This window comes from Heloderma suspectum, chromosome 3, assembly GCF_057233095.1.
Source record: "Heloderma suspectum isolate Gila_16-S chromosome 3, 16-S_ref, whole genome shotgun sequence".
NCBI classification, from domain to species: Eukaryota; Metazoa; Chordata; class Lepidosauria; order Squamata; family Helodermatidae; genus Heloderma; species Heloderma suspectum.
In genome coordinates, this window is record NC_139460.1 from 46,604,440 (window position 1) to 46,630,168 (window position 25,729).

At 43.1% G+C, this 25,729-nt stretch overlaps 1 protein-coding gene across 2 annotated transcripts in view; it reads right to left on the minus strand.

The window, feature by feature from the left end:
• GAP43 (growth associated protein 43) overlaps positions 1-25,729 on the minus strand; it is a 102,560-nt gene that overhangs the window by 47,203 nt on the left and 29,628 nt on the right. The window contains exons 2-3 of one of the 2 annotated variants that reach the window (XM_084841676.1): positions 18,568-18,667; positions 12,885-13,497 (exon numbers count right to left, since the gene is read on the minus strand). In XM_084841676.1, the coding sequence (XP_084697802.1) occupies positions 12,885-13,497; positions 18,568-18,579 (625 nt within the window). In that variant the 5' untranslated portion in view covers positions 18,580-18,667. The remainder of the gene's footprint in view (positions 1-12,884; positions 13,498-18,567; positions 18,668-25,729) is intronic. The other variant, XM_084841675.1, reaches the window with a different exon arrangement.

A 25,729-nucleotide genomic window follows, 5' to 3' on the forward strand; every position in this document is an offset into this window, starting at 1 on the left:
AAGCTTTAAAAAAAAATATTTTAGAGTTTTAAAAAAAAGCTTTTAAAGGTATTTTTAAACATTTTAGTATTTTGAGTTTTATTATTTTAGCCCTTGCAGTCTGGTTTTACCTGATACTTGATACTGTGTTTTGTGTTGTGTTGGCACATTTATTAGTTCTATATAGCTGATTTTATTTGTATTATTATGTTTTTGTAAAATGCATAGAGAAATTTATTTTACGAGATGTTTAATACAATGTAATTAAATAAATAAATAAATATTCTTGTCACTTCCCCCACCCATTGGATTGGGTGATGGGCTATTCAGGAAGCTCCACTCATGCTTTGACATATGGTTCAACAAATCCACTTGAATTCTGGAACTTTCTTGGAGATACAGTCTCTGATCCTGATGACCCTCTACTCATAGTTTGGTTGACTGTGGAATACAGTTTGATCTTGAAATTGATCATGGGACCTTGGGTGCTCTCTTCCCCTGTTTAATTTATGGGGATCTAAGAAATCAACAGGAAGAAAGGCTAGCATGCGAGAGATGTTCAGCTTGGAATAAAGCCATTTGATTGTGGCATTGCTCATTTTTAGATGACTCTACTGTTATAGCTTTCTTTCTCCATTTTTATTCATTTGAGATAGGTAGTGGGTTAATCACAAAATACACTTAACATTTCAGAACTATGTAGGCAGATTTGCAGACACTGTAATAACTGTTGCCACATGTTAAATTGCACAGCAACAGGATTCTGCACTGCAAATTCAGCACAAATTACTTCAGTTTAAAAAGTCATTGCCAGTTTCTACCAGTTTATCAAAAGGTCTCTCTCAGTAGCTTAGTTAAGCAATTTGCGCCGATAAGGGGCAAATTTATCCTGTTGACAGCCACCCAGATCTGAACACAGATTTAACGAAGCAGGACTTAGTTTTGTCAATTAACATGTTCAAGAGAACATAGATTTAGAGACTAAACAAAAAGTAAAAGGAAATGTTGACTCTTAACTGATTACATGCTTTCTGGATAGACTAAAGGCAACAGTTATCTTATGTTAGAAGTGCAGATCCTTTACCTAGTCCATCTGTTTCCTGAAGTTAAAAATCAATTTCCATCTCTGTTTCCCTGGGAGAGATTTGGCTTAATGTTACTGAATGATCACTTGGCCAGTAGCACAAACCAGCTTCTAGGCCAAACAGTAAGGTTGTTCACATAACATGACAATTCATAGGTTGAATATGAGTTGTCATTGTTGAATCATGGGTTGTTGTGTTGTGTGAACCCAGCCATGCTAACAAACTATGGTTTCTAAACCATGAACAACCCACAAAGAGAACCCATGATTTGTTGTTGGGTTGTGAACTCTGAGTTGTTTATGGTTAACAAACCATGGTTTGTTAACCACAAACCATACTCAAATCATACTCTGGGTTGTCATGATGTGTAAACCCAGTCAGTGTGAGCCCCCTTAGAACACAGCACATAAACACCAGCACAGGAAATGTCTTGCTCTTGTTCTTCTATTAAAGGTTGTGGTGAGATATTTCAATGGGCCCAGCCAAATTCTTCAGGCTGTGCTTGAAAGATTTCCCAGATTCTCTAGATCTTGACAACTTTGATCAAGCCTATCAGACATAAACATGTTTGAAGCTGGCTCCCTCCCCATCGGGTTGCAATTAATATACAGGTCTCTAGGAGGAAATTAGAAAATAATATCTACATAGCTATCAGTCTAGCTCTTGGTCAGGGATATGAAAGCAAGAACCCTCACTGTTTCTTTTATTTATTTATTTTTGCAAAATCTATCTTTGTGCTCAGTCTGGCTGTTCAGGTTAGTTAGGAAAGCAAGAGCACTTCCTTACTACATGTCTGAGCTGGTTCTGAAGTAGCGTATAAGAAAGCCCCTTTGGAACAAGAGGGCTACATGATGAGTGTATCTTCCTCTAATTGTGATCTTGGTGATGAAAGATGTGCCCTTTAAAGTGAAACATACTTAGGCTGCAATACGAAGGACACTTACTAGAGAGTAAGTCTAATTGAACTCAGTGTGGCTTACTTCTGAATAAGCATGCTTAGGATCACACAGATAACCTACAGTAGCTAATACTATATTCTAACAATATTCATTCATTCATTCATTCATTCATTCATACAGACATACATCCAATTAAGCTGGGGTGTTGAGCCTCAGGCCCATGAGCCAAATCTGGCCTACCCTGGGTCCCATTCTGGTCCTCTGCAGTTCTCCAGAGTGCCATGCCCCTTCCCCCAAGCCCCATTCTCTTTCCTCTGACAACCAACTGTTTGGTAGTTTCCTGGCTTTTGTGAAGTTTCTTCCCATTCTAAAAGGGTAAAACACCTGTCCTACTGTGTAATATTGCAGGCAGTAATAGCTCTAAGCTAAAATATGGTGGTGTTTTGGCCCCATCTGCTTTCCCCTTGTAACCCACCCACCACTGGATGAAGCCCCCAAGAGCTCCTCCAAGACTGAATTCGGCCCTTGGCAGAAAGAAGTTCAACATTCCTGATGTAAGGCATTTATATACCACCCTTCATAACATTTATGCTAGGGTGGTTTACAATGCAAATTAAAACTAAACATCAGGACCTTCAATACAACTATTAAAATCAATAAACAGTGGATACAAAGAAATACTAACTAAAACAACAGTGAAACTTCATTTCTGGTGTTTACAATACAGCGTCCTTCCAGTACGTAAAACACAAACCATTAAAATACCAGAAAATATAAACATGTCTTAACTTGACACCTAAAAGATAATGCAGTGGGCACCAAACCAAAAGAGGACAAACTCAACGAAGCCACACTATACTTTTTTTAGTTCCTGGATGCGGACAACCTACAGAAGTAAATATCTTCTGATAAACAGAGAGTTCCCCATGGCCTGATAATTATCACAAGGCAGGAAACTGATAGTTATCATATATTGCAACTGATTGAGAGGGAGAGTGCTAGGTACATGGTAGTTTCTAGGTCTCCTTATCAAGATACACAGTTGGACGAGCAGGGGAGAGAGGAAGGGTATGACTTTCCTGAAAAGAGTCAGCATGTGACTAAGGAAGTCCACCTGCCAAATGTCCTAAACATATTATTTGTATGGTAAGAACCACTGATGGGGAACACCTTTATCACTCTTTGGTAGCGTGACCAGTTCCACATTGCCAAAAAAGAGAAATTGGATCACCAAAAGAGGACAAAAGAGAATGCCAATTTGCATAACATTTGCATATGCAAATGTATATTTATGGGTGCAAATTTAGAAAGAATAACTATAATTTAAATAGAAATACAACACATCTCACCACAGTCAAGAAGACTGACCAGATGACCTGTGTGCCTGCTCAATCTGCTGTCCAGGTATTGACGGGCAACTTCAAGGCAACTGCTCTCCCGCCTTATGATTCTTTGAAGTTAAACCAGACTTGGCCTGGACCCCTCTTCAAATAGAGGACTGCCCTCTGTTAAGTTGGACATCTGGTCACCCTTTGGTGTTAAAGATAAGAATGCAATCTGTGAGAGTGGGAGGAGTTTTGGTAAAACATTCATAACTAACAATAAAACCAGAAATAAATAGGGAAGAATAAGGGTGGTCGTCAGTAAGCATGAAAACTGCACTGGATTTCATTCAAAAAATTAACACAAGAGAAGACAAGGTCTTCATTAATTTAAAGTACAGGGGTATGTATAGCCATTATTATACAGAGCTTGTGAAAAAGAAAACCACAGTGCATAACTATGTTGCATATTATAGTTAATCCTTCCATTACTGTCACAAGGGTGTCAGTGTTTGCTCACTTAATAGAAATCTCAGCATAGATCTCTGGATTGATGCAAATGAAATAGAAATGGGCACTAAATTTGCTCAGTGTGATAGCACCTACATGCTGCTTTTTAATAGTCAGATATAAGGGCCACATAGTTTAATTCTCAGATCTAGATTTATCAGTGCATTATTTTACATTACACCACCCAGGTTGCAAAATTTGCTCTGGCTGCCAGAAAATTAAGAGCCAGGCATACTGTACCCTTTTTTAAATCTAGGGGAAAGGACCTTGCGACTGCTGCTTTGGAGGGGAAGTAAGATGCAAACGTGTCATTTTAATCATTGTTCGTGTACTGTTTCTAAATTGATTTTATATTTTTATTATATTTTATCCTGTTTTTTATTGTGATGGCCTATGGCTTTGAACAATAAAGGTTCATTCATTCATATATTACATTACAAGTGACAAAACGTCTCCCTAGGCAATTCTATATGCACAAGTAATATACCAACTTGATCTAATGTTTCTCTTTATCACTAGCCTGTTTCAAATAAAACTGAGCTTTTTCCATTTTTGAGGACCATCTAAGCATTTTGAGGACCATCGATGGAGAGTGGTTTCTCTAAGGAACTGACAGGAGAATAGAGGAGTTATTCATAGACTCCTGGGATATAAATGCATCTACAAAGACCTGGGGAAAGGCTGGGAGTGGGGGAGAAAGCTTTTTCAGGCATTATTGTAGCACAAAGGGGTAAATGGTCTCTTGCTATTTTATAAATGAAAAAAATATTTTCCACTTCATTCTCTTTCTTCAAGCCCCTCCTTAAGAGCTGTTCTTCTTTGAAGTCCCCACTACTTTGTCAACTGCTGGCTCTTCCTATCCAGTTCTTGTCCACCTGTTGTAAAATATAGGTCTTCTGGGCAGCTACTGTGTTCTGTACAGCACCCAACACAGTGTAGGCCTTGTAAAATTCTTCAGGCTCAAACTACCTGAGCAAACAATTCAGCTCTTTCTCCTGAATGAGTCTGAAAACACCACCTTTTTAAAAAGCGAGTTAGGGCGCGAGCCTATGCATGATTAGACAGAAAAACGTCCTACAACTCCCAGCATTCCCCAGCTAGCATGGCTGGCTGAGGGATGCTGAAAGCTGTAGGACCTTTTTCTGCTAAACAAACATAGGATTGTGCCTTTAAAGGTAAAATATCAGGAGTACTAGTGAAAATTACCAGTAAAGAAGGGTTAATTAACAGAAATTACAGAGGGAGGAGAAACTATCTGAAATTGCATCTATCAAGTAGCAGCAGTAGTAGTAGTGGAGGTATTGAAGCATCTTAACAATTGCTGTCATTTGATAGACTGGACAAATCCTTTATTCCATCCCTTTTCACATGACATAATGGTTTCTCAAAGAAAGCCTAAATGAAGGGGCTCATCCGCTGTCAATGTCACCTATGAGATCATGTCCTTAGAGTAGAAGAGTGAGGCAATAACTGTAGTAACGTTCACTCCAGATGAACACTGCTGCCAAAAATAAAAATTTAGTCTGACCTGCATTTACTTTTTGTAATAGCAGTAGCCAAGTGTGCCTTGGAAATTAGACAGCCAATGGTACTGGCTGGTAGCCAATTGGATTTATTTATTTATTGGCAGACGTCCACTACCAATTACAGTGCCAGCCTTTCCTCACTGAAATGATAATGTCAACGATCCTTGAAAGCAAGAGCCAGAGCATTCCATGAAGTTTGGGGAAATTCCTACAAAAGCTCAAGTTCCATTTTTCACACTCCAAGCCATTGTGCTTTCTGGGAAAAGGTGCAAAGTGCTTCCTTGCCCCTTCTAGAGTAATGCAAGAGACACCACATCACGCACCCTCAGGTGAATGAGGAAGTGAGGGAAAGGAGCTACTTTGTGGGAAGTAGATGAAAGGAAGAACAGCCTTCCCCAACCTGACACCCTCCAGATGTGTTGAACTAGTCCTCCCATCCTCCCCAAGCCAGCATGGCCATGTTGGCTGGTGATGATGGTAATTGTAGTCCAACCCATGCAGAGGGCACCAGGTTGGGGAAGGCTGAGCTAGAGCAGATGGGGCAAACCTGGAACTTTCCTTCTCTCTAGAGGTGTCAAGAGAGGGCCTTTTCTGCTGTGGCATCCCAGCTGTGGAATGAGCTCCCTAGAGAGAGCCTCTTGGCACCTACGTTGTATGCTTTCAGGCCAGGTGAAGACCTTTTTACTTTCCCAGTATTTACCACTCTAGTCTTTTAGCTCTGCTGTTTTAAACCTGTATTTTAAATCTCTGCATTGCTGCTTGGTGTTATTCTGGTGGTAATTTCACATTGTAGTTTTAAGCTTTCATATTTTATATTGTTTTATGTTGTACTCCATGGTTTTAATTTTCATGAACTGCCCAGAGAGCTTCGGCTATTGGACAGTATAGAGATGAAATAAAATAAATAAGCATTAGAAAAGGGGTGCTCACAATTACAAAGGGTGCTCTTTAAATGTGTGCATTTGCAAGGTGAACACAGTTCTGTTCACAGCCTGCTAAAAAAACGGTTAAGCAGGGTCCTCCTCACCTTGCTAATACAAGCATCTTTTGCTGCCTCTGCTGCTGCCACTTCTCCCTTCACCTGCCCACCCCCTCAGCTTTACCTGGGCCACAAAAGTCACCCAAGGCATGACATGAAGCCGACATCTGTTACTGCTAGGGAGGGGACCTGGAGAACAAGTCCTATTGTCACTGGCAGGCAAATAAAATTATTTGCATCCATTTCCACAAGAGAGAAGGTCCTTCTGAATGTCCATTTCTTCCCTGGCAGAAAGTCCCAGTCTTGTAGTGCCAGCCCTGCCCTGGGTGGGCAAGGTGTCGACAGCAAAACCCCTGAGAGTTGTGTGTGCACTCACATGGCATGTGTGTGCAAAATATCGATGGAGTGCATGCACAAAAGACTGATTCCCTTTTAGGGCAAGCACAGAGATGCTCGTGCAGCCGTACATCTCTCAAAGTAATCCACTTCCACCATGCCCAAGAGATATATGATCTTTCAAGCTTGAGAAACTATGCTTTCAAGCAACTATGGAACTTCAGTGACTTTTTAAAAAAAAAAACTGTATTGTGAGGAAGAGGCTGCTGGAGGGAGCCAGCTACTACCTACATGGCAGATAAGTAAATATGATTCAGTCCATCAGGAGTGGTGGAAGAGGTGGTGTTCAGTGAAGAGAGCACTGCAGGACTGAGAAGCATGGGAAGCCCTCTGAGAAAAGGGATATCCATGGCTCTCAAAGAAGGGCAGGAGCTAAGCTACACGACGCTGGACAGCGCAGGCAAGAGGTACCAAGGAGTGCTCCAATGTGTCTGTCAATTAAGCTAAGCTACTGCTAGGCTTCTAACTTTGAAACTGCAGCAACTGACTAGCTCTACCTCCTAAGAAGCAAAACTGAGGAGAGTTAGGACAGTTGTTCAAAGCGAGTGGCTAGGCCTGAAGGGCTGAGAGATCACAAATTATACTATAAAGGAGAAATGATTTTTCATTCGTTCTTCTATTTTTACTCTACTGTGGCATATGGTCTGTGAAGGGTTAAAAGGCAATCATTCATAGCCACCACTCCTCCCATAACCCAGTGGGTGGGGCTTATGTTCTGTGTTCCTCTCCTCCCACCCACCCCACAGTCAGTCCCCTATGTGTGAGCCTCAGTGCCAGTCATATGTGTTACCACTTTAATAAAGCTATTCACCTGTTCTCCAGAAGTCTGCTGTGGTGCATGGTCAACAGAGAGATGTGCAGTCATGTGAGTGGTTGCACAACAGACCCATACAAGAATACTACATGCCTAGGAGGCCCACAAGGGCCCACAGGATGGTATTATCAGTAGAGGCAGAGACACTTTTTGTTCCTGTCTCTGTTTCATAATTCTATGAAATGTTCATACCATGTCAGTTTAGTGCCAATTAAACTAAACAAGTATCAGTTTTTGCTCATCTTCATTCTGAAGAAAAATAAATTTGCCACTAATAGCTCAATCCGTTTAATCAATTCCCCACAAATTTTCTACAATATGTTTTAATATAATCAGCCCTACCACTCTCTACCTTGTTGACTTTCCCATGGTTTTGCTACCATTAACCAGGAGGAGGAGGAGGAGGAGGAGGAGGAGGAGGAGGAGGAGGAGGAGGAGGAGGAACAGTCTTCTCATTTGTTCACTGTTCAATAAAAACATGTTAAAGGCATACATTCACTTTAAAAAGCTAAAAAGGTAAAGGTGTCCCCAACCAGTCGTGTCCAACTCTAGGGTGCGGTGCTCATCCCCGTTTCTAAGCTGAAGAGCCAGCGCTGTCCGAAGACGCTTCCGTGGTCATGTGGCTGGCATGACTGAACACCGAGGTGCACGGAATGCTGTTACCTTTCCCGCCGAGGCGGTACCTATTTATCTACTTGCAATTTCTTGCTTTCGAACTGCTAGGTTGGCAGGAGCTGGGACTGAAGACTAGGGTTGGCGGAGAATTTCTCCCCGAAACTTCGGGGGGCCGAGCGCCAACGTGTTTGGCCCCCCGAACAAGTTTCGGGGAGAAATTCTCCGCACCCCCCCGCCCCCTGCACCCCCCCCGGGACGGGACTTACCTTTGGTGAATGTCCCTCCCGACGGCGGGTCCGGCCGGCGGTTCGGCGGGTCTTTGTCCGGGGCGGGAGCGGCAGCCGGTCTTTTGACCGGCTACCGCTGCCGTCATTCCAATAAAAGAAAAAAAAAACAAACGCCCCCGTGATAGGCTACGTGACGATTAACGTAGCCTATCACGGCTAGATTTGCAAAGTCAGCCGTGATAGGCTACGTGACGATTTACGTAGCCTATCACGGCTGACTTTGCAGATCTAGCCGTGATAGGCTACGTTAATCGTCACGTAGCCTATCACGGGGGCGTTTTTTTTTTTTAACTGTTTAGTTCGCGGCCGGGCGAGGCGAGGTGCCTCCTCCCCGGCCTGAATTTCGGCCGGGCGAGGCGGGAAGCCTCCCCCCCCGGCCTGAACTTCGCGGGGGGAGCAGCGAAGCGCCTCCCCCCCACCGCGAAAAGCTTTGAGGACAGGTAAGTGACTTTCATGCACCCCTACTGAAGACGGGAGCTCACTCCGTCACGCAGCACTCAGGTCTCGAACTGCTGACCTGCCGACCTTCCAGTCTGCAGTTCAGCGTCTTAACCACTAAGATGGGCAAATCTGTCAGTGTTCGTTTTTCTAAGTTTCTAATTCATTTTTTCCAATTCATTTCATCCTGTTTTCACATCAGTTTGTGACTTTAAAAAAAAGTCTGCATGAAAATTCATATGCATCCCAAAATTTGGAGAAGTGCAAATATGAAAGGATAACTGTATTTTGGTCTAAATATTGGTTTGGGAAGTGCAGATTAAGTAGGTTTGCACTAAAATGTGAACCCAATGAATTTCTTCCCCATCCCTAATTCAGTTGCGGAATTCAGTCTAGGGTTAAGCTGGATCAGCTACATGAACTGGAGCATGATCTCCAAACTGGGATGTGCACTGTTCAAAGAGTTTGCAATACAAGAAGAGACTGTAAAATATTAAATGGAGTAACTGATATTCCTCTTTAAATACCTGCAGATATTTTGCCTTCCCAGACCACTCCACATTTGCCTCTGTTTCTGTCAAATCTTCACCTTCTGTGGTCTCTATTTAGTTGAATATTTTGTCCATCACTTCTAACTCTAACCAATGATGCAGACTGTTTGGATTTCAGCTGATACTTATGGCTTTGTTGTTCTTGTTTATTTTAGTAGTTATCTTCTGCTGAAAACTTCATTCAAGATAATTTTCAAGGAAAAAGTTCAGCAACGACCATAGAGCCATGCTGTATGCCACCCTAAGTCCCTTTGGCCACAATATAGAGAGTTACATTAGACCCTGACGCATGATTTATACATCATGCTGCATTTTCATAATATAAACATAGCTGGCATGCAGCATACCAGAGCTACCCTGATTGCTTTGCATAGGATGCCACTGTAATTACTGCAGGACAAGTCTCTTCCTGCCCCTGTCCATTTGCTGATTCAGAAAACTACAACAATGGACTATTGAAATCAGAAGAGTGCAAGGTTTGCCATAGTTGAGGATGTGTCATCTGCACCTTTGTCTCCTCACAGGCCATGTTGCCCAGCCCATTTGCTCTGACCCCGTTCGATTGAGCTTAATGGGACTGTGCTGGAGTAAATGGGCATTGCGGCCTCTTTTGTCATGCTTAATGCTTGCAAACTCCCTAAGCGTTCTCTCCACCATCCTTTCCTGTCACCCCTTCCTTTTCCCTCTACAAATCAAGCAAATTCCAGTTTCTGCTCAAAATAAATTACTTTTGGCAACCAGAATTGCAAAGTTTATTATACATACAACCTATATGTCCTTGCTCATTCAACGCATCCCACTCAACATTTTAGATTACTGGCTTGATGTTAAGACAAGACACTGCTTTCTCATGAGATTTACAGACCCATTTGGCAGAAGCCGATTGAAAATCATCTCTGGCCCATCTCCAGTGAAGTCATCTTGGAATTAAGCCCAAAAATGGAATGAACCAAGGAGAATGAGTAGATTTCAGTTTGGCTGCTCTTCCCATCTGATACTCCAGATTTTTTACTGTCTGATCATCACTTTTTCATCAGACTGTTTCCCCAAATCCAGGGCATTTAGATACACAGCCTGTATTATGGGTCAGCATGGTCAGGCACCTGCCGAGGGCCCACACCCCAGCAGAGGGCCCACAGACAAGAGCCCACAGACCTGCTTCTCCTCTTCACTTTCGCAACTTTCTTGTTCAGCCACCACTTGCTCTGGCCTAGACCACTGTGGTGGTCTGGAGGAGTTGCAGTAGATGCCACTGCCTGCATGCTCAGTGACTTTCTGCCTGGCAAGCAAGCGGATGGCAGCAATGAGGAGGAGGACCAGCAGGCAACATGGCTTGTGAGAAGTTAGACTGAAGGAGAGGGCCCATGGAGGCTGTCTTGCCCAATGGCCCTCCAAAATCTGGAACCAACAAATGCTTGGGTATTTACAAATGAAGAGGCTCCAAGCATAGGCTGACAGTCTCTGAATCTTAGAGTCTATATCTACACTGCACACCTATATTGGTTTAATACCAGTGTTAACAGAATGACCTCCTTGGAAAGGTTCCTCCTGTGCAAGCACTGAGTCATTGCTGACTCCTAGAGGGACGCCGCTTTCGCTGGCGTTTTCATGGCAGACTGTAGCGGGGTGGTTTGCCATTGCCTTCCCCAGTCATGACTACCTTTCCCCCAGCAAGCTGGGTACTCATTTTACCAAGCTCGGAAGGATGGAAGGCTGAGTCAACCTGAGCCGGCTACCTGGGACCCAGCTTCTGCTGGGATCGAACTCAGGTCGTGGGAAGAGTTTCAGTTGCAATACTGCCACCTACCACTCTGCGCCACACAAGACTCTTACCAGAACGACCACTCCCCTTGAAATTGTAGTTTGGTGTCGAGAATTCTGTTTGAGATCTCTGGCTCTCCAACCCCCACCCCACCCCCAAACTACAAAATTATCTCTAGGGAGAGGGAGCAACTAGTAATTTAAGTCTCTGGTGCAGTTCTAATCCCCTACCTGCCTGCTCCCAAAGATTCCCATGCTAGTTTCAGGTTTTGCAACTTTTCCAGGTTACCACACAACAATGCTTTTTGTCCTGTCTCGCTGCCCTTTCACCACAAACCTCCAGCTGGCCTTGATACCACCATTTTGGCAAAACCCTGTCATTTCAGCAGTGGTGAATTTTTCAGATTGTGCAATCCTTAAAGGCAGAACGGATGACTGTGGGATGACCTTTGCTGAGAGAGGGACAGGGGGAGTATGACCCTGTAGATTCTCTTGGACTTCTCAGCAGCTTTCAATACCATCAAGCCATGATAAACTTCTGGACAGGTTATCTGGGCTGGAAGTTGGAGGCACTGTGCTGCAGTGGTTCTGATCCTGCTTTGACAGCCAATTCCAGAAGGTGCTACTGGGGGAGTATTGTGCCATTGGGTCTATTTTATCCCCCATGCTGTTCAACATCTACAAGGAACCACTGGGGGAGGTTATCCAGAGATATGGACTGAGGTGTCAGCAATATTAGATGTCACCCAGCTCTGTCTCTCCTTTATGTCAAATCCAGGTGAGGCAGTGGGTGTTCTGAACCTGAGTGCAATAATTGGACTGGATGAGGGCCGGTAAACTGAGATTCCATCCAGATGAGACAGAGGTACTGTTAGTGGGTGGTTTGTCTGCTCAGTTAAGTGATGTTCAACCTGTTTTGGAGGCAGTTGCACTCCCACTAAAGGAGCAGGTTCACAGTTTGGGGTTGCTCTTGGAGCAGCATTGTCATTAGAAGCTCAGTGAACTCAGTGGCACAGAGCACCTTTTATCAGCTTAGGCTGATATAGTATGTCCTTATCTGGACAGAGATAGCCTAGCTGCAGCTATCCATGCTCAGGTAACCTCTCATCTAGATTACTGCAATGTGTTGTATGTGGGGCTGCCTTTGAAAACAATCCAAAAACTACAGTTGGTCCAAAACAGGGCAGCAAGATTGTTAATGAGGACTAGCCAATGTGATCATATTATGCCAGTGCTTTTCCATCTGCACTGGCTGCCAGTCCATTTCCAGGCCTGATTCAAAGTGCTGGTATAAACACTCAAAGTCCTAAATGGCTTGGGGCCAGGTTACCTGAAGGGTCATTTAGTTCCTTACAACACTAATCTCCTTACAACATTTGAATCTCACGATGTTTGAAAACATGTTTCTTTTCCTTATAAATGAAACACCCTTATGGAGTTTACAAGGGAGGGATGAACAAAAAATATCCCTTGTTAGGCACAAGGAGTGCTCAGTTGGTCACTCCTACCATGGACCACTCTTGCCCAGACAGCAGATCCCTTCCCAGCTTCCATTTTGGACAGATGGTTGCCTGCTCTACCTACCCTTAAACCTACTCCTTCACTGTTCCCATAAACAGCCACTGGTGGGTCAATAATTGCATTAATCCCCCTTTCCCAAAGTTCTCCTTGCCACTCCAGCTCATTACAAGAAAGCCTTCCTCCCTGTTCTTATTACCATACCTGTCTTCTCTTCGGTTTGGCTATTCTCTGCCGTGTCTGTTTGGGGTTGCGCTGTTGCCTTGGCAGTAGCATCCTCTGCAGCACTGGTGGTAACGGCGGTGGTGACAGTGGCAGGCACATCGGCTTGTTTAGGTTCCTCCTTGACTTGGGCTTCATCGGCCTTCAAGGATGGTGAGTTGTCAGTGGAAGCTTTAGTGGCACTTTCAGTTTCGGTAGCAGCAGGAGCAGGCTTTTCCTCCAATGGGGCAGCAGGAGTGGTGGCCTTTGGGGCAGGCTGTTCCGAACCAGTGTCAGCTGTGCCTTCCCCCTGCTTCTCATCTGCCGGGCTGCTTCCCCCTTTGCTGCCATCTGCAGGCAGGGCCTTCTCAGTTGGAGCAGCTTCTGTAATGGCAGCTTTGCCATCCGCCAGACCATTGGCAAGGACTTCCTCCTTCTTCTCACCAGCTTCAACATCAGTAGTTTGGGCATCTCCCTTCTTCTCCCCCTTGAGCTTTTTCCTTGTTATGTGTCCACGGAAGCTAGCCTGAATTTTGATGGCTGCCTTATGAGCTTTATCTTCCGGTTTGATGCCATCTTGTTCAATCTTTTGGTCAATGTCATCATTTTTTTCAACCTTTCAGGAAAAAAAAATAGAGGAAGCAAATAAATTTTTAAAAATCTCTCCAGAAAATACATCCAGTGAATGCTAGTTACTATTTGGGCAAGCATGTTGTTGTTGCTGTTGCTGTTGTTGCTGCTGTTGTTAAATTTATGCATCATTTCCCACTGCAAAAAGCAGCCTTGAAGTGACTTACACACACAATTACAGAAATCCATAATTAATATAACATTAAAAAGCCAAAACCAATATAAACCATAATCACCACAATAATACAACTACAAATAAACACCATAAAAATCATTATAAAACAATATAATATGAAAAATGTTCATCAATAATACACAAAATCACAGCCTACAATGAGCACCACAAAAGCAGACCACAACAGCTGGGCCATAACTAATAGGCAAATGCCTGGGAAAATAAGCACTTCTTTGCCTGGTGCCAAAAAGATGACAGTGTTGGTACCAAGTGAGCTACCCTTGGGAAAGAGGACACATTAGTATAATGAGCATAAAAGAGTTACACCAAGAGTTACAATACACATTTTATTTCAAATGTGTTAGATCATAAAGATCATAGATTTGCTTGACAGGCAGTATAATACTGTTGAGGTTTGAGAGAACCCACTTCACAAATGGCCCAATTCAGCCTAAGGCTACAATCGTATGCACAGTTACTATGCATTGTCCCATTATGGTACAAGTCCCATTGAACTCGGGGGAGGGGGGACTTACATCCAAGTAAAACTGCTTACAAATGTACTGTATGAATGCTCATATTTCGTACAGGTTTTAAGAATTTCTAAGTCTTGTGTTGTGTGTGTTTTCCAACACAATTCTAATAGGCTTTGTTTGCTAAAAACAAAAAGAGCAAAAGAAATGTGTTGTGCAGAAGACTGTCAAAATGATATGCTAGGATAAGTCACAATAGACTTATTCTTTAGTGACTAGTTCATACCACAGGCTAAAAGCTTTTTATATGGAAAATATAGCTACGTTTCTAATATATTTATCCAATGTTTGTGTCATCTCCTCCCATCACTATCATGATACACCTTGTAACTGCCATTTGGGGAACGTGGTCTGTTTTGAAAACTACAAAACTTAAGAAGATGATTTCCACCCACTCCTGAGAGCTATTCCACAATTTCCAAATTCTTTCTACGGCAGTGTAAAGTGCTCTCGGGCATGATAAAGGACAAAGAAGGCATGATAAAGGACAAAGAAGGCAGGGACCTAACAGAAGCAGATGAGATTCAGAAGAGGTGGAAAGAATACAAAGAAGAACTATACAGGAAAGATCTGAATGTCCCTGATAGCCATGATAGTGCGGTCACTGAACTTGAGCCGGACATCCTCGAGAGTGAAGTCAAGTGGGCCTTAGGAAGCATTACTAACAACAAAGCTAGTGGAGATGACAGTATTCCAGCTGAGCTATTTAAAATCCTAAAAGATGATGCTGTTAAAGTGCTGCATTCAATATGCCAACGAATTTGGCACACTCAACAATGGCCGCAAGATTGGAAAAGGTCAGTTTACATTCCAATTCCAAAGAAGGGCAACGCCAAAGAGTGTTCAAACTACCGCACAATTGCGCTCATTTCACATGCCAGCAAGGTGATGCTCAAAATCCTACAAGCTAGGCTTCAGCAGTATGCGAACCGAGAACTACCGGAAGTACAAGCTGGGTTTCGAAGAGGCAGAGGAACTAGAGATCAAATCGCAAACATTCGCTGCATCATGGAGAAAGCAAGAGAATTCCAGAAAAACGTCTATTTCTGCTTCATTGACTACGCTAAAGCCTTTGATTGTGTGGATCACAACAAACTGTGGCAAATTCTTAAAGTGATGGGAGTACCAGACCACCTTACCTGTCTCCTGAGAAACCTGTACGAGGGTCAAGAAGCAACAGTAAGAACCAGACATGGAACAACCGAGTGGTTCAAAATTGGGAAAGGAGTACGACAAGGCTGCATATTGTCACCCTGCTTATTTAACTTATATGCAGAGTACATCATGAGAAATGCCGGGTTGGATGAATCAGAGGTCGGAATTAAGATTGCTGGGAGAATTATCAACAACCTCCGATATGCAGACGATACCACCGTAATGGCAGAAAGCGAAGAGGATCTCAACAGCCTCTTGTTGAGGGTGAAAGTGGAGAGTGCAAAAGCTGGTTTGAAACTCAACATTAAAAAAACTAAGATCATGGCATCTGGCCCCATCACTTCCTGGCATATAGAAGGGGAAGAAATGGAAGCAGTGACAGATTTTACTTTCTTGGGCTCCAAGATCACCGCAGATGGTGACTGTAGCCATGAAATTAAAAGACGCTTGCTCCTTGGGAGGAAAGCTATGGCAAACCTAGACAGCATAGTAAGAAGCAGAGACATCACCTAATCAAAGCTATGGTTTTCCCAGCAGTAACGTATGGCTGTGAGAGCTGGACTATAAGGAAGGCTGAGCGCCCAAGAATTGATGCTTTCGAACTGTGGTGCTGGAGAAGACTCTTACGAGTCCCCTGGACTGCAAGGAGGTCCAATCAGTCCATCCTAAAGGAAATCAACCCTGAGTGCTCATTGGAAGGACAGATACTGAAGCTGAAGCGCAAATATTTTGGCCACCTAATGCGAAGAGAAAACTCTCTGGAAAAGACCCTGATGCTGGGAAAGACTGAAGGCAAAAGGAGAAGGGGACGGCAGAGGATGAGATGGCTAGATAGCATCACCGATGCAATGAATATGAACTTGAGCACGCTCTGGGAGAGAGCGCAGGACAGAAAGGCCTGGCGTGCTATGGTCCAGGGGGTCACGAAGAGCCGGACACGACTGAACGACTGAACAACAACAACAAAAGTGCTCTCTCTCACACACACACCATTTCTGTTACATTTGCAAGCATATTTTAGTGTATCCACCCTAAGGTGCTGACCAGATGACATCCTTCACTATTAGCTTTCTATAATTCAGCAAAGTTCTCCCTCTTCAGGGCACTTATTTGCCCAGGAATATTTCTTAATTTCTGTTATTAAGACTACTTCTATCAGGGCCATCCTATTTTGTGTACTCAGGAAAGGCCAAACAGTATGATGGCTAGAATCCTTCGGGTGCTGAGGGGGTCTAGTAGTTCCCATCACCAACTCAAAGCTGCTGTAATTTATACCATGATTGACCCGGAGAAATGCGGCAGTGGTTTAAAGCCACCTTTCTTGGAAACTATGCTGAGCAGCTGAGGCTTAGTTGTAGATCTTCATGTACACACTGGCCTCACTTTTTCAGCTAAAGTTTGCAAAGGTTTACTGTCCATTTGAATACACAGTACCTATGGTTACTTTCACTGATGGTTTAAATATTTCTTCTAACCCAGCAGTTCTATATTGCTTCTTGCAGAGAGAGAGAGAGAGAGAGAGAGAGAGAGACGGCAGATGGATGTCGTCCACTACTACCCCACCAGTACTACTCAGACATCTATTCCAGTGGCCTTCATCTAAACAAACACTTTCACTGTATCCATATGTAATGTATGGATGCTGTCAATTGGGCTTTGTCACTGGAAGTTAAAGTGGCCTCAGTGACACAGAACACTTTTCATTGGCTTAGGCTGCTGTACCAGTTGTGACCTCTCCTGAACAGAGATAGTACGGCAACAGTTATCCAAGCACTGGTAACATCTCATTTAAACTATTACAATATGCTGTACTGTATTAACTGCAAAATTCAGCAGCAGCATGTTTATTACTGGGACCAATGTATGGAATACATCTTGCCACAACTAGTCTCTTTCAGGACACAATTCAAAGTGCTGATTCTGACCTACAAAGCCCACAGTGGCTTGAGATGGGTTATTTGAAGGACGTCCTGTTCACATACAAACTTGTCTGGATTCATGAACTTGCCTATGATGCCTCCGATATGAGGTGGGTAATGACAGGAGTCAAGGCCTCTTCTGTTGTGGCACCCCATCTCTGGAATTCCCTTCTAAAAAGAGGTGTACCTGGCACTATCCTTGTTTCCTTTTCAGAAAACCAGGTGAAAACCTTTCTACGTGCCCAGATCAATTTTGGATGAGGTTTTATGCTGGCATTTTATCTTATTTTATTGCTCTGCTGTGTCTTGTGTTATTGTCATTTTTATGACTAGTGATTTTAAATTTTAGTTTTATTGTAAGCTGCTGAGAGCATTGCTGGTGATAAATATTTTAAATAAATAGAATGACTTGAACATATTTCCCCCTATCACTTGCTACTGCCTTTAAAGAGTATCCCTTCGACAACCAAGAGCTGTATTTATCAGATGATATCCTTTAAGTTTGGATTAAACTGACCAAACACACTGACATCATCTATATAGAGCAAAGCATATGCCATATTTAAGCACTAAATTGATTTAAGTGTTTCCTGAACAGGGCTTAAATGATGTATAATCTCTCTCCTGACTTTTACACATGAACAAATGCCATTTTTAGGTCTCTTTTTGATCTGATGTACATATTGCTCTTCTGGTAATTTACCAGCCTTCGCGTAGGGCATACTGATGAAAGGATGCCTTCCTATTAATATTATAATCACATAATTAGAAAAAGGTTAGTGGAAAAGCAGAGGCAAGCTATGCCACAGGCTTTAGCTCAATGGTAGAGCACATGCTTTGCATGCAACAAGTTCCAGGCTTGAACACCAGCATCTCCGTGAAAAGGGTCAGGTAGCAGGTGATGGAAAGACCTCTTTCTGCCTGAGGCCTGGAGAGCACTGCTGCCATTCAAAACAAACAATACTGGGCTAGATGAACAAATAATCTGGTATAATGCAGCTTCCTTTGACCTCTCCATTCTCAACATCTATCCTCAGATTGTATGCCAGGCTCCCGCAGGTAATGAAATGGTGTACAAATTTGTTATTGCAAATGGACCCATGCATAAATCCCAGAAATTATGAAGAAGCCACTTGCAAGCCCACAGCCTGGGGATGTTTCACAGTCTACTGGCAAGAACACACACACACACCAGGGAAATCTGCAGGGAGAAAAGCACAGCACGGCTGCCTGAAGTCCTGCTTGGCAGCATTTGGAAAGAAGCGACGTATCACCTGAGATGGCATCAGGCTGCTTCCAGACAAATGGCTCCTAGCACTACCCAGTCAAAAGACACTGTGGAGCTATTCTGTCTTTCCTTCCTTAATGGATTTCCTGTGGTCAGGAAAAAGAAGCAGTGGAAAAACATGGGCAAGTTATAAAGGGAAGACAACAACATCTGGATCCCCCACAAAGGGGAGGGGAGCGCCGTTTCTTGGCTCCCAGCTCAGAGCCCCGTCTCTAAGCTTAGAGTCAGGAAACCGAAACATCCTATGTTCCCTCCAGACGCTGTCTAGGGGACTTAGGATTGCTCCCTAATTCATTTGAGAGCTTTTCAAAACAATCTTTTGGTTTCCAAACCTTGAGGATTATTTTAGATTTTAGGAACTTGAAGCGTAGGAAAACACATGATCTGTAATTTCATATACATAAGGCAGGGTGATTTCACAATGAAAGCCATGTCTGAAATTATCCCAGGTCTTTGTGGGAGGAAGATGAAAGGGGTGGATCTTCCCCTATAAAATATGGCTGCTCCTAGGATTCAGGTGCCAGTCAGGAAGCAATACTCAGCCAGAAAACTCTGAAGGCAGAAGTCTTTCCAAGGCCAGCAGCCTGGTAGGGAGGAGAGAGGTCTGACCAGTATCACAAAGGAATACTGTACCAGGATGTAACATGGCTTCATCTGGATAAACCAACAAGAATTCTAGTGGCTGAATTCTGGACTAGTTGATGCTTCCAAACCATTTGCAAAGGCAGCCACACATATAACGCAGACTAAGGAATTGGACCAAGGAATTGGACCAGACTAAGGAATTGGATGCAGACGCAGATTATTACAATGGCAATTTTAGCTCCCTTTCTATTTACAGCCAGTCAACCCAGTCCAGCTATAGAGAACTGCACTAGTAAGCATGGTTCTGCATATGGCTCACTTTCGGCACCAGGAATTATGGACACAAGTCCAATTGCACTGTGCACATCAGAATGTTCAGCTGAGAGTTGATGCCATTGATCTGCACTGATCCCCTTCAATGAGATGTGCAAATGCATATCCCCACCCACAATCTAGGATGGAGGGTGAGATGGAGCAAGTAGGACGTGGCCGCTGCTGCAGAACAGTGACTGGGGGGAGAGGGACCCATGCTTTTACTCACAGGCATTGCACAGCAGCACTGGAGGAGGAAAGGCCAGGAACAGCAGTGCTGTCTGGCTAGCTGTACCCCATTCATTTAGCCTTTACTTATTCAAAGAATTTTATACACCACACCTTCATCCAAGAATGGACTTAATGGTGGTGCACATAAAAATGTGTAATCAATACAATATTAAAACATAAAATATTAAACAAAACTATACAATTGAGAGGGATAATACTATATAACCAGCTGAAAATACAACAATTTAAAATACTTGAGCCACTAAAAAAAGGTTTTAAACTGGAGCTGAAAGGAATACAAGTCAGCATGAGGTATACCCCTCTTGGGAGGACATTCCAAAGTCAGGGAGCCACCACAGAGAAGGCCCTCTCTTCTGTATATGCATAAAACACTTCTCCTATAGATGGAACATGGAGAAGGGCCTCCTCTGACAATCTTAATGCATGGGCAGGTTGACATGGGAGGAGGCACTCTCTCAGATATTTGGGCACTGAGCCATTTAGGTATTTAAAGGTAAGCACTAGCACTTTGAAGTGGGTTTGGTAGCAAATAGGCAGGCAATGTAGTTCCTCCAGAATGGATGTGTAACATGGTTCATCTGGATAAACCAGCAAAAATCCTAGTAGCTGAACTCTGGACCAGTTGACGCTTCCAACGCACTCTCAAGGGCAGCCCCACATATAACGCATTGCAGCAATCCAGCATGGAGGCTACCAAAGCAGGCTATCCCTACCTAGGAAAGGCCACAGCTGATGAAATACCCAAAGCTTGAAAAAGAGGCTCCAAGCCACTGTGGCCACTTGGACCTCTAGTGACAACATTGGATCAAGAAGTAGCCCCAGGCTGCACACTTGCTCCTTCAGGGGAGTGGGGCCCCATTCAGAACAGATAATGCACCAGCTTCCTGGACCTGGGAACTACCAATCCACAGTTCTTCAGTCTTCTCAGGATTCAGCTTCTGTTTATTGTCCCTCATCCAGCCCATTACCAAGTCCAGACAGCAGTTCAGCACCTCCACAGCCTCACCTGACACTGATGCCAAAGAGAGAAAGAACTGGGTGACACTTTGGTCCAAATTCCCATAAGACCTCACCCAGAAGCTTCATGTTTAAAAGCACAGGGACAAGATGGAACCTTTCAGGACCCCACAATTCAAATGCCATGGGGTAGAACAGAAATTCCCCAAGGCTACTTTCTGAAACTGATCCTTCAGGTAAGAGTGGAACCACAACCACCCTATTCATCCTGTACGTGGGCTGTTGGTGTATCAACTGTTGGTGAGCTGATCTGCTCATTCCCTGCCTCCAATGCTGCCACATAATTTCTGTCAGTGAGGGCATGGGAATCCCTTTTTTCAGTCATTGCTCAGCTGGTGGCAGCTAATTCCTATTTGCCATACCTCCTCACCAGATACTGCTGAGTTTTTGTATCAGGGTGACTATTTCTTCTACCTATATGAAAAGTGTGTGATACTCTTCAGTGTGTGATACTGTGAAAAGAGACAAGACGAGGGCTTGGAAGTCTTAGAAACCATCTCACCAGTCAAATAAGCAATATATCCTTTCTTCCCTTGCCAAGTAGTTTGAGGGAGGGAAAGGAGCCATGCCTGCCTTCCTCATTTTGTCCTGCTTGTTTCAATCCAGCAGGAAGAAATTGTTGCTATGGGTTCTCTCCTTTGGTACAGAGTCAAGGGAAGTTAAGTTGGTGAGTTCCTGAGGATTAGGGAGAGGAGATGGCTGACTAAAAAAAGAGGCCTAGTGCCTAGGGATGTACGGACTGTGTAAAATCCATTCTGTCTGTGTTTCGCAGATTGTCAGGCACCTTTCGTTCTGTCATCTGCCCACAGATGGATGCAAATATTTTTTTCATCATGCGGAAAAATATGGAAATAATTATGTAAATATTTACGTAATTATTTATGTTAAGTATTTACATAATTTACCTCAGTACATAACATTTAGTGTATTGTCCCCCATTCCATTCAACGTTTCCTCAGCAGAAACGTATGTATTTTTCGATGGATTTATATGCATACATTTTGGGAAAGTAAAAAGATCATCTGAAAGTCCATGGACTCCACACAGCCTGAGGGGGTCACTCCGCAGCAGATTCCGCAGGTCGGATTCTTAGAAATCCAAGCTCATTTTAATCCAGCTCGAATTTCTCCAGCATCCCTGCTAGTGCCCAATGAGTGTTGGCTTCTCTGGGACCCAAACATTCTCCCAAGAGGTCTTCCCCACCTCCTGGTGCATCAGAAGTCTACAGAATTGGTATTGCTGATCTCAATTTCCTACCTATTACTAATTTAGGAAAAGCTGGTTCAGCACAGTCATGAACAGAACAACAGTTTAGTCACGTGAAATGTGGGGAAAATGTATTATACAGGTGGTCTGTATGTACAGCATGTTTAGTATGGTAGAGGATTCCTCAACAAAAAAGTCATAAGCCATGCTCCCAAAATAACACATTTTCTTTAGGGATGAATGAGAATTTCATTTCAATTCATTTTGATAAAAATTTACCAAAATTCACACAATAAAGAATTTACCTTAATTTCTTCATATTCAGGACAGAAAGAGCTTGAGATTTTAAGAATTCAAATGTGGGAGAAAGTGAAAATGACGAATTTATCCATCTCTAGTTTTCTTTAAAAATGAATTCATTTGGGAGCTTTTCAAAATAATCTTTTGGTTTCTGAACCTTGAGGATTGTTTTAGATTGTAGGAACTTGAAGTGTAGGAAAACACTAAGACGGCACAATCCATAATTTTATATACTGAGTGTTGGCAGTCCTAAGAGAAAAAGGCACTATTAATCTCACTTCTTGCAAACGAAAACTCATTACACATATTCCCTAGCATCCTTTCTGCCTAAAATTGTGATGATGATGATGATGATAATGACAACGACGACGAAGAAGAAGTCTCTGTTCTTCTTCGAAGTGCTCTAACCCCCACCCAGGCACCTCTGCCAAACTGAGTTGTACTAGTTGCCCAAAGGTCTGTATTAATGGTATTAACCCTATTGTCCAACCCATATTAACCAAGAAATTTGATCTTAGAAATTTTCTCCCTCTTGTTCATGTCATATGTGCATTAAAGCCAATTATCAATTATCCAAAATTCTCTGGTTAAGGGTAGGATGCAGTCATTATTTTGGCACCATCCCCTCCACATCACAGTCTACTGTATCTGTGTGGCTCCATATACTGAAATGGAGCAATAATTTCCAGCCTACTTCCATGGTCTTCCCTGGTCTACATCAAAAATGTACAGGCCACTGAAGCATAGCATCTCTGCTGCTAATGGTTAATTCAGGGTCTGTGGGGCAAGACAGCAATGTGTTTCAGCAAACTAGGGGAAAAGGAAGGAACATAGAAAAATAGAAAGCTGCTTCATATGGAGTCAGACCATTGGTCTGTCTATCCCAGTATTGTTGACACTGGCTGGCAATGGCTTTCCAGGGTTTCAGGAAGAATATTTTCCTAGCCCTTCCTACCTGGAGATGCCTGGGATTGAACCTGGGACCTTCTGCATCCAAAATATGTGCTCTAACACTGAGCTAGAGCTAGGGATGGCACGGATGGCCGACTGGGTCCAGGGGTCCGTTGGGCTGCCCCCTGCCCATGCCCGCCGAGCCTCTGGCCTCGTTTGCCCCTGCTCACGCCCTTCTGGATGTTCTCCACACTCTCCCAGACCCACCTGCGAGCACCCGCCATTTTGCCAAGCTTATTGCCAAGCTTAAGGTCCAAGGTACCTCAGGGAGCTCCTTCTCCCCTACGTCCCAGTCTGCCACCTAAAGTCCTCTGAGGGCCAGCTGCTGCTGCTGCCTAATGTGAGACTGTCAGCCACACGCAAGAGGAACTTTTCCTTTGCTACCCCTCAGTTGTGGAATGAACTGCTGGCTGAAATGTGCCTGCTGACCTTGTTGAAGGTTTTTAAACAGGCATGAAAGACTGTGTTATTCAGGCAGGCCTTCCCTTTTTAGAACTCTTGTTTCTTTTGCTGACTGTTGCATACTGTTTTTTAAGCTGTGTTGTTTTAAGCTGTGTTTTATTGTTGGATTTTTTAAACAAATTGTTTTTAGTTCAAAGTTGTTTTTAGTTATATGTTATTTGTCCATATGTTTTATGTAAATGGCTTTTAAACTTTGCATATTGTCTTTTAATGTTTTACCTTTTGTAAACTGCCCAGAGAGCTTCAGCTATGGGGCGATATAGACGTATAATTAATTACTTAATTAATTAATTTTCAGAAAGAAAGGAGGTAATAAAAAATGTGCATATTTAAATATGTGCAAATTCAGGCTGGGAAAGCTTGATGTACGCAATATTAGAGGCATAAATGGCTCATTTATGGGAGGCTCAAGCGGGGGCAGTGTTTCAGCAGGTGCCACCGATACTGGATGGGTGTGGGTTTGTCCATCCCTAGCTAGAGCCTCTCGCCAGGGCCATCATCCCCCAAATTAGGTATAGACTACAGTGTCATGTACTGTGTGAACTGCATGACATCATTCTTCCCATAAGATTGATGAAGGAGAATGAGCCTCTTATCGCCACTATCTGGAAGGAAGGGCAGACAGATAAAGCAAAATGCACTCACACATTAGGTACTACTTTTCCAGTCTCAAAGGGGAAAAATGAACTGATTCACCTACCCAGTATGACCACTTTCAACCACTAATTATATCTAGAGGACCTAAATTCAGGTTCCAATCTTTTGGTTTTTAGGAAGCTTTAGAACTGAAATTACATTTCCATTTATTTTTTATTTTAATCAAAATATATGTACACACACACACACACACACAATCATTTATTTATTTTCACTTCTATACTGCCCAATAGCCAAAGTTCTCAAGGCAGTTCACAATTCACAAAAATTACAAGCCACAGATACAAAATAATAAATCACAGTTAAAAAAAATTTAACATGCAAAACTTAAAACAATTTAGACAGCTAAAAATAATTTCAATGAAATACTAGACCTGCTAAAGACAGATGACATAAATGCCCCATGATATGCCATTTAATGCCAATAAATGTGTCTAAAACTACACACAATAACAGGAAAATAGACTATAGCAGGCTACAAAATGCCTCAGATTTTTTTGTTGTATGTTTGTTTGGCTTGCCACTTGGCCCGGGTGTTTAACACTGAATAATGGCCTATGAGAATGAGCCTCTTTCATGTCATGTGTTGGGCTGACTTATAGAATTGGTGGTCTGTTCACTTTAAGAAAGCGTAAGCCAGTGTGGTGTAGTAGCTAGAGTGCTGGACTGGGAGTCAGGAGATCCAGGATCTAGTCTCCAGTTGGCCATGGAAGCACACTGGGTGACTTTGGGCCAGTCACAGACTCTCCGCCTAACCTACCTCACAGGGTTGTTGTTGTGAGGATAAAATGGAGAGGAGGAGGATTATGTATGCTGCCTTGGGTTCCTTAAGGAAGAAAAAAGGTGGGATATATAAATGTAATAATAATAATAATAATAATAAGCAAGTAATGTAACAGAAAGGGGAAAACATTGTATTATATCATCTTGGGGGTGGAGGCTTCCTTCTTGTGTTAGAATTTCACCCTTGTCTCTCTGCCTGAGACCCTGGAGAGCTGCTGACAATCAGAGAAAATGATATTGAGCTAGATGGACAAATAGTCTGACCTGGTATAAGGCAGCTTCCTGTGCAGTGGAGGCTGGCAGCCAGAAGTGGGAGAGAAGCTGAATTGTCCTACACAAAATTTACCCGTCCTATTGTGTGATTGATCCCCAGGCTGATTGCACTGCACCACGTGTCAGTGCTTCCACTGTACCCTAACCTCATTTTCTAGCTGCCAGGTTCTTCTTCCTTCTGACACCATCCCCCACAACTCCTTTTAAGATCAGTTGATGAGAAAAGTGCCATCTGGACACAATTTCACTCCCTAACCTTTCTCCGCTGAAAACCTCTGATCCCCTCTAGAATTGCCACTCTTGTAAGACTGGGGGGAACAAAACCTTCTCCCTTTCATGATTTTATTTAT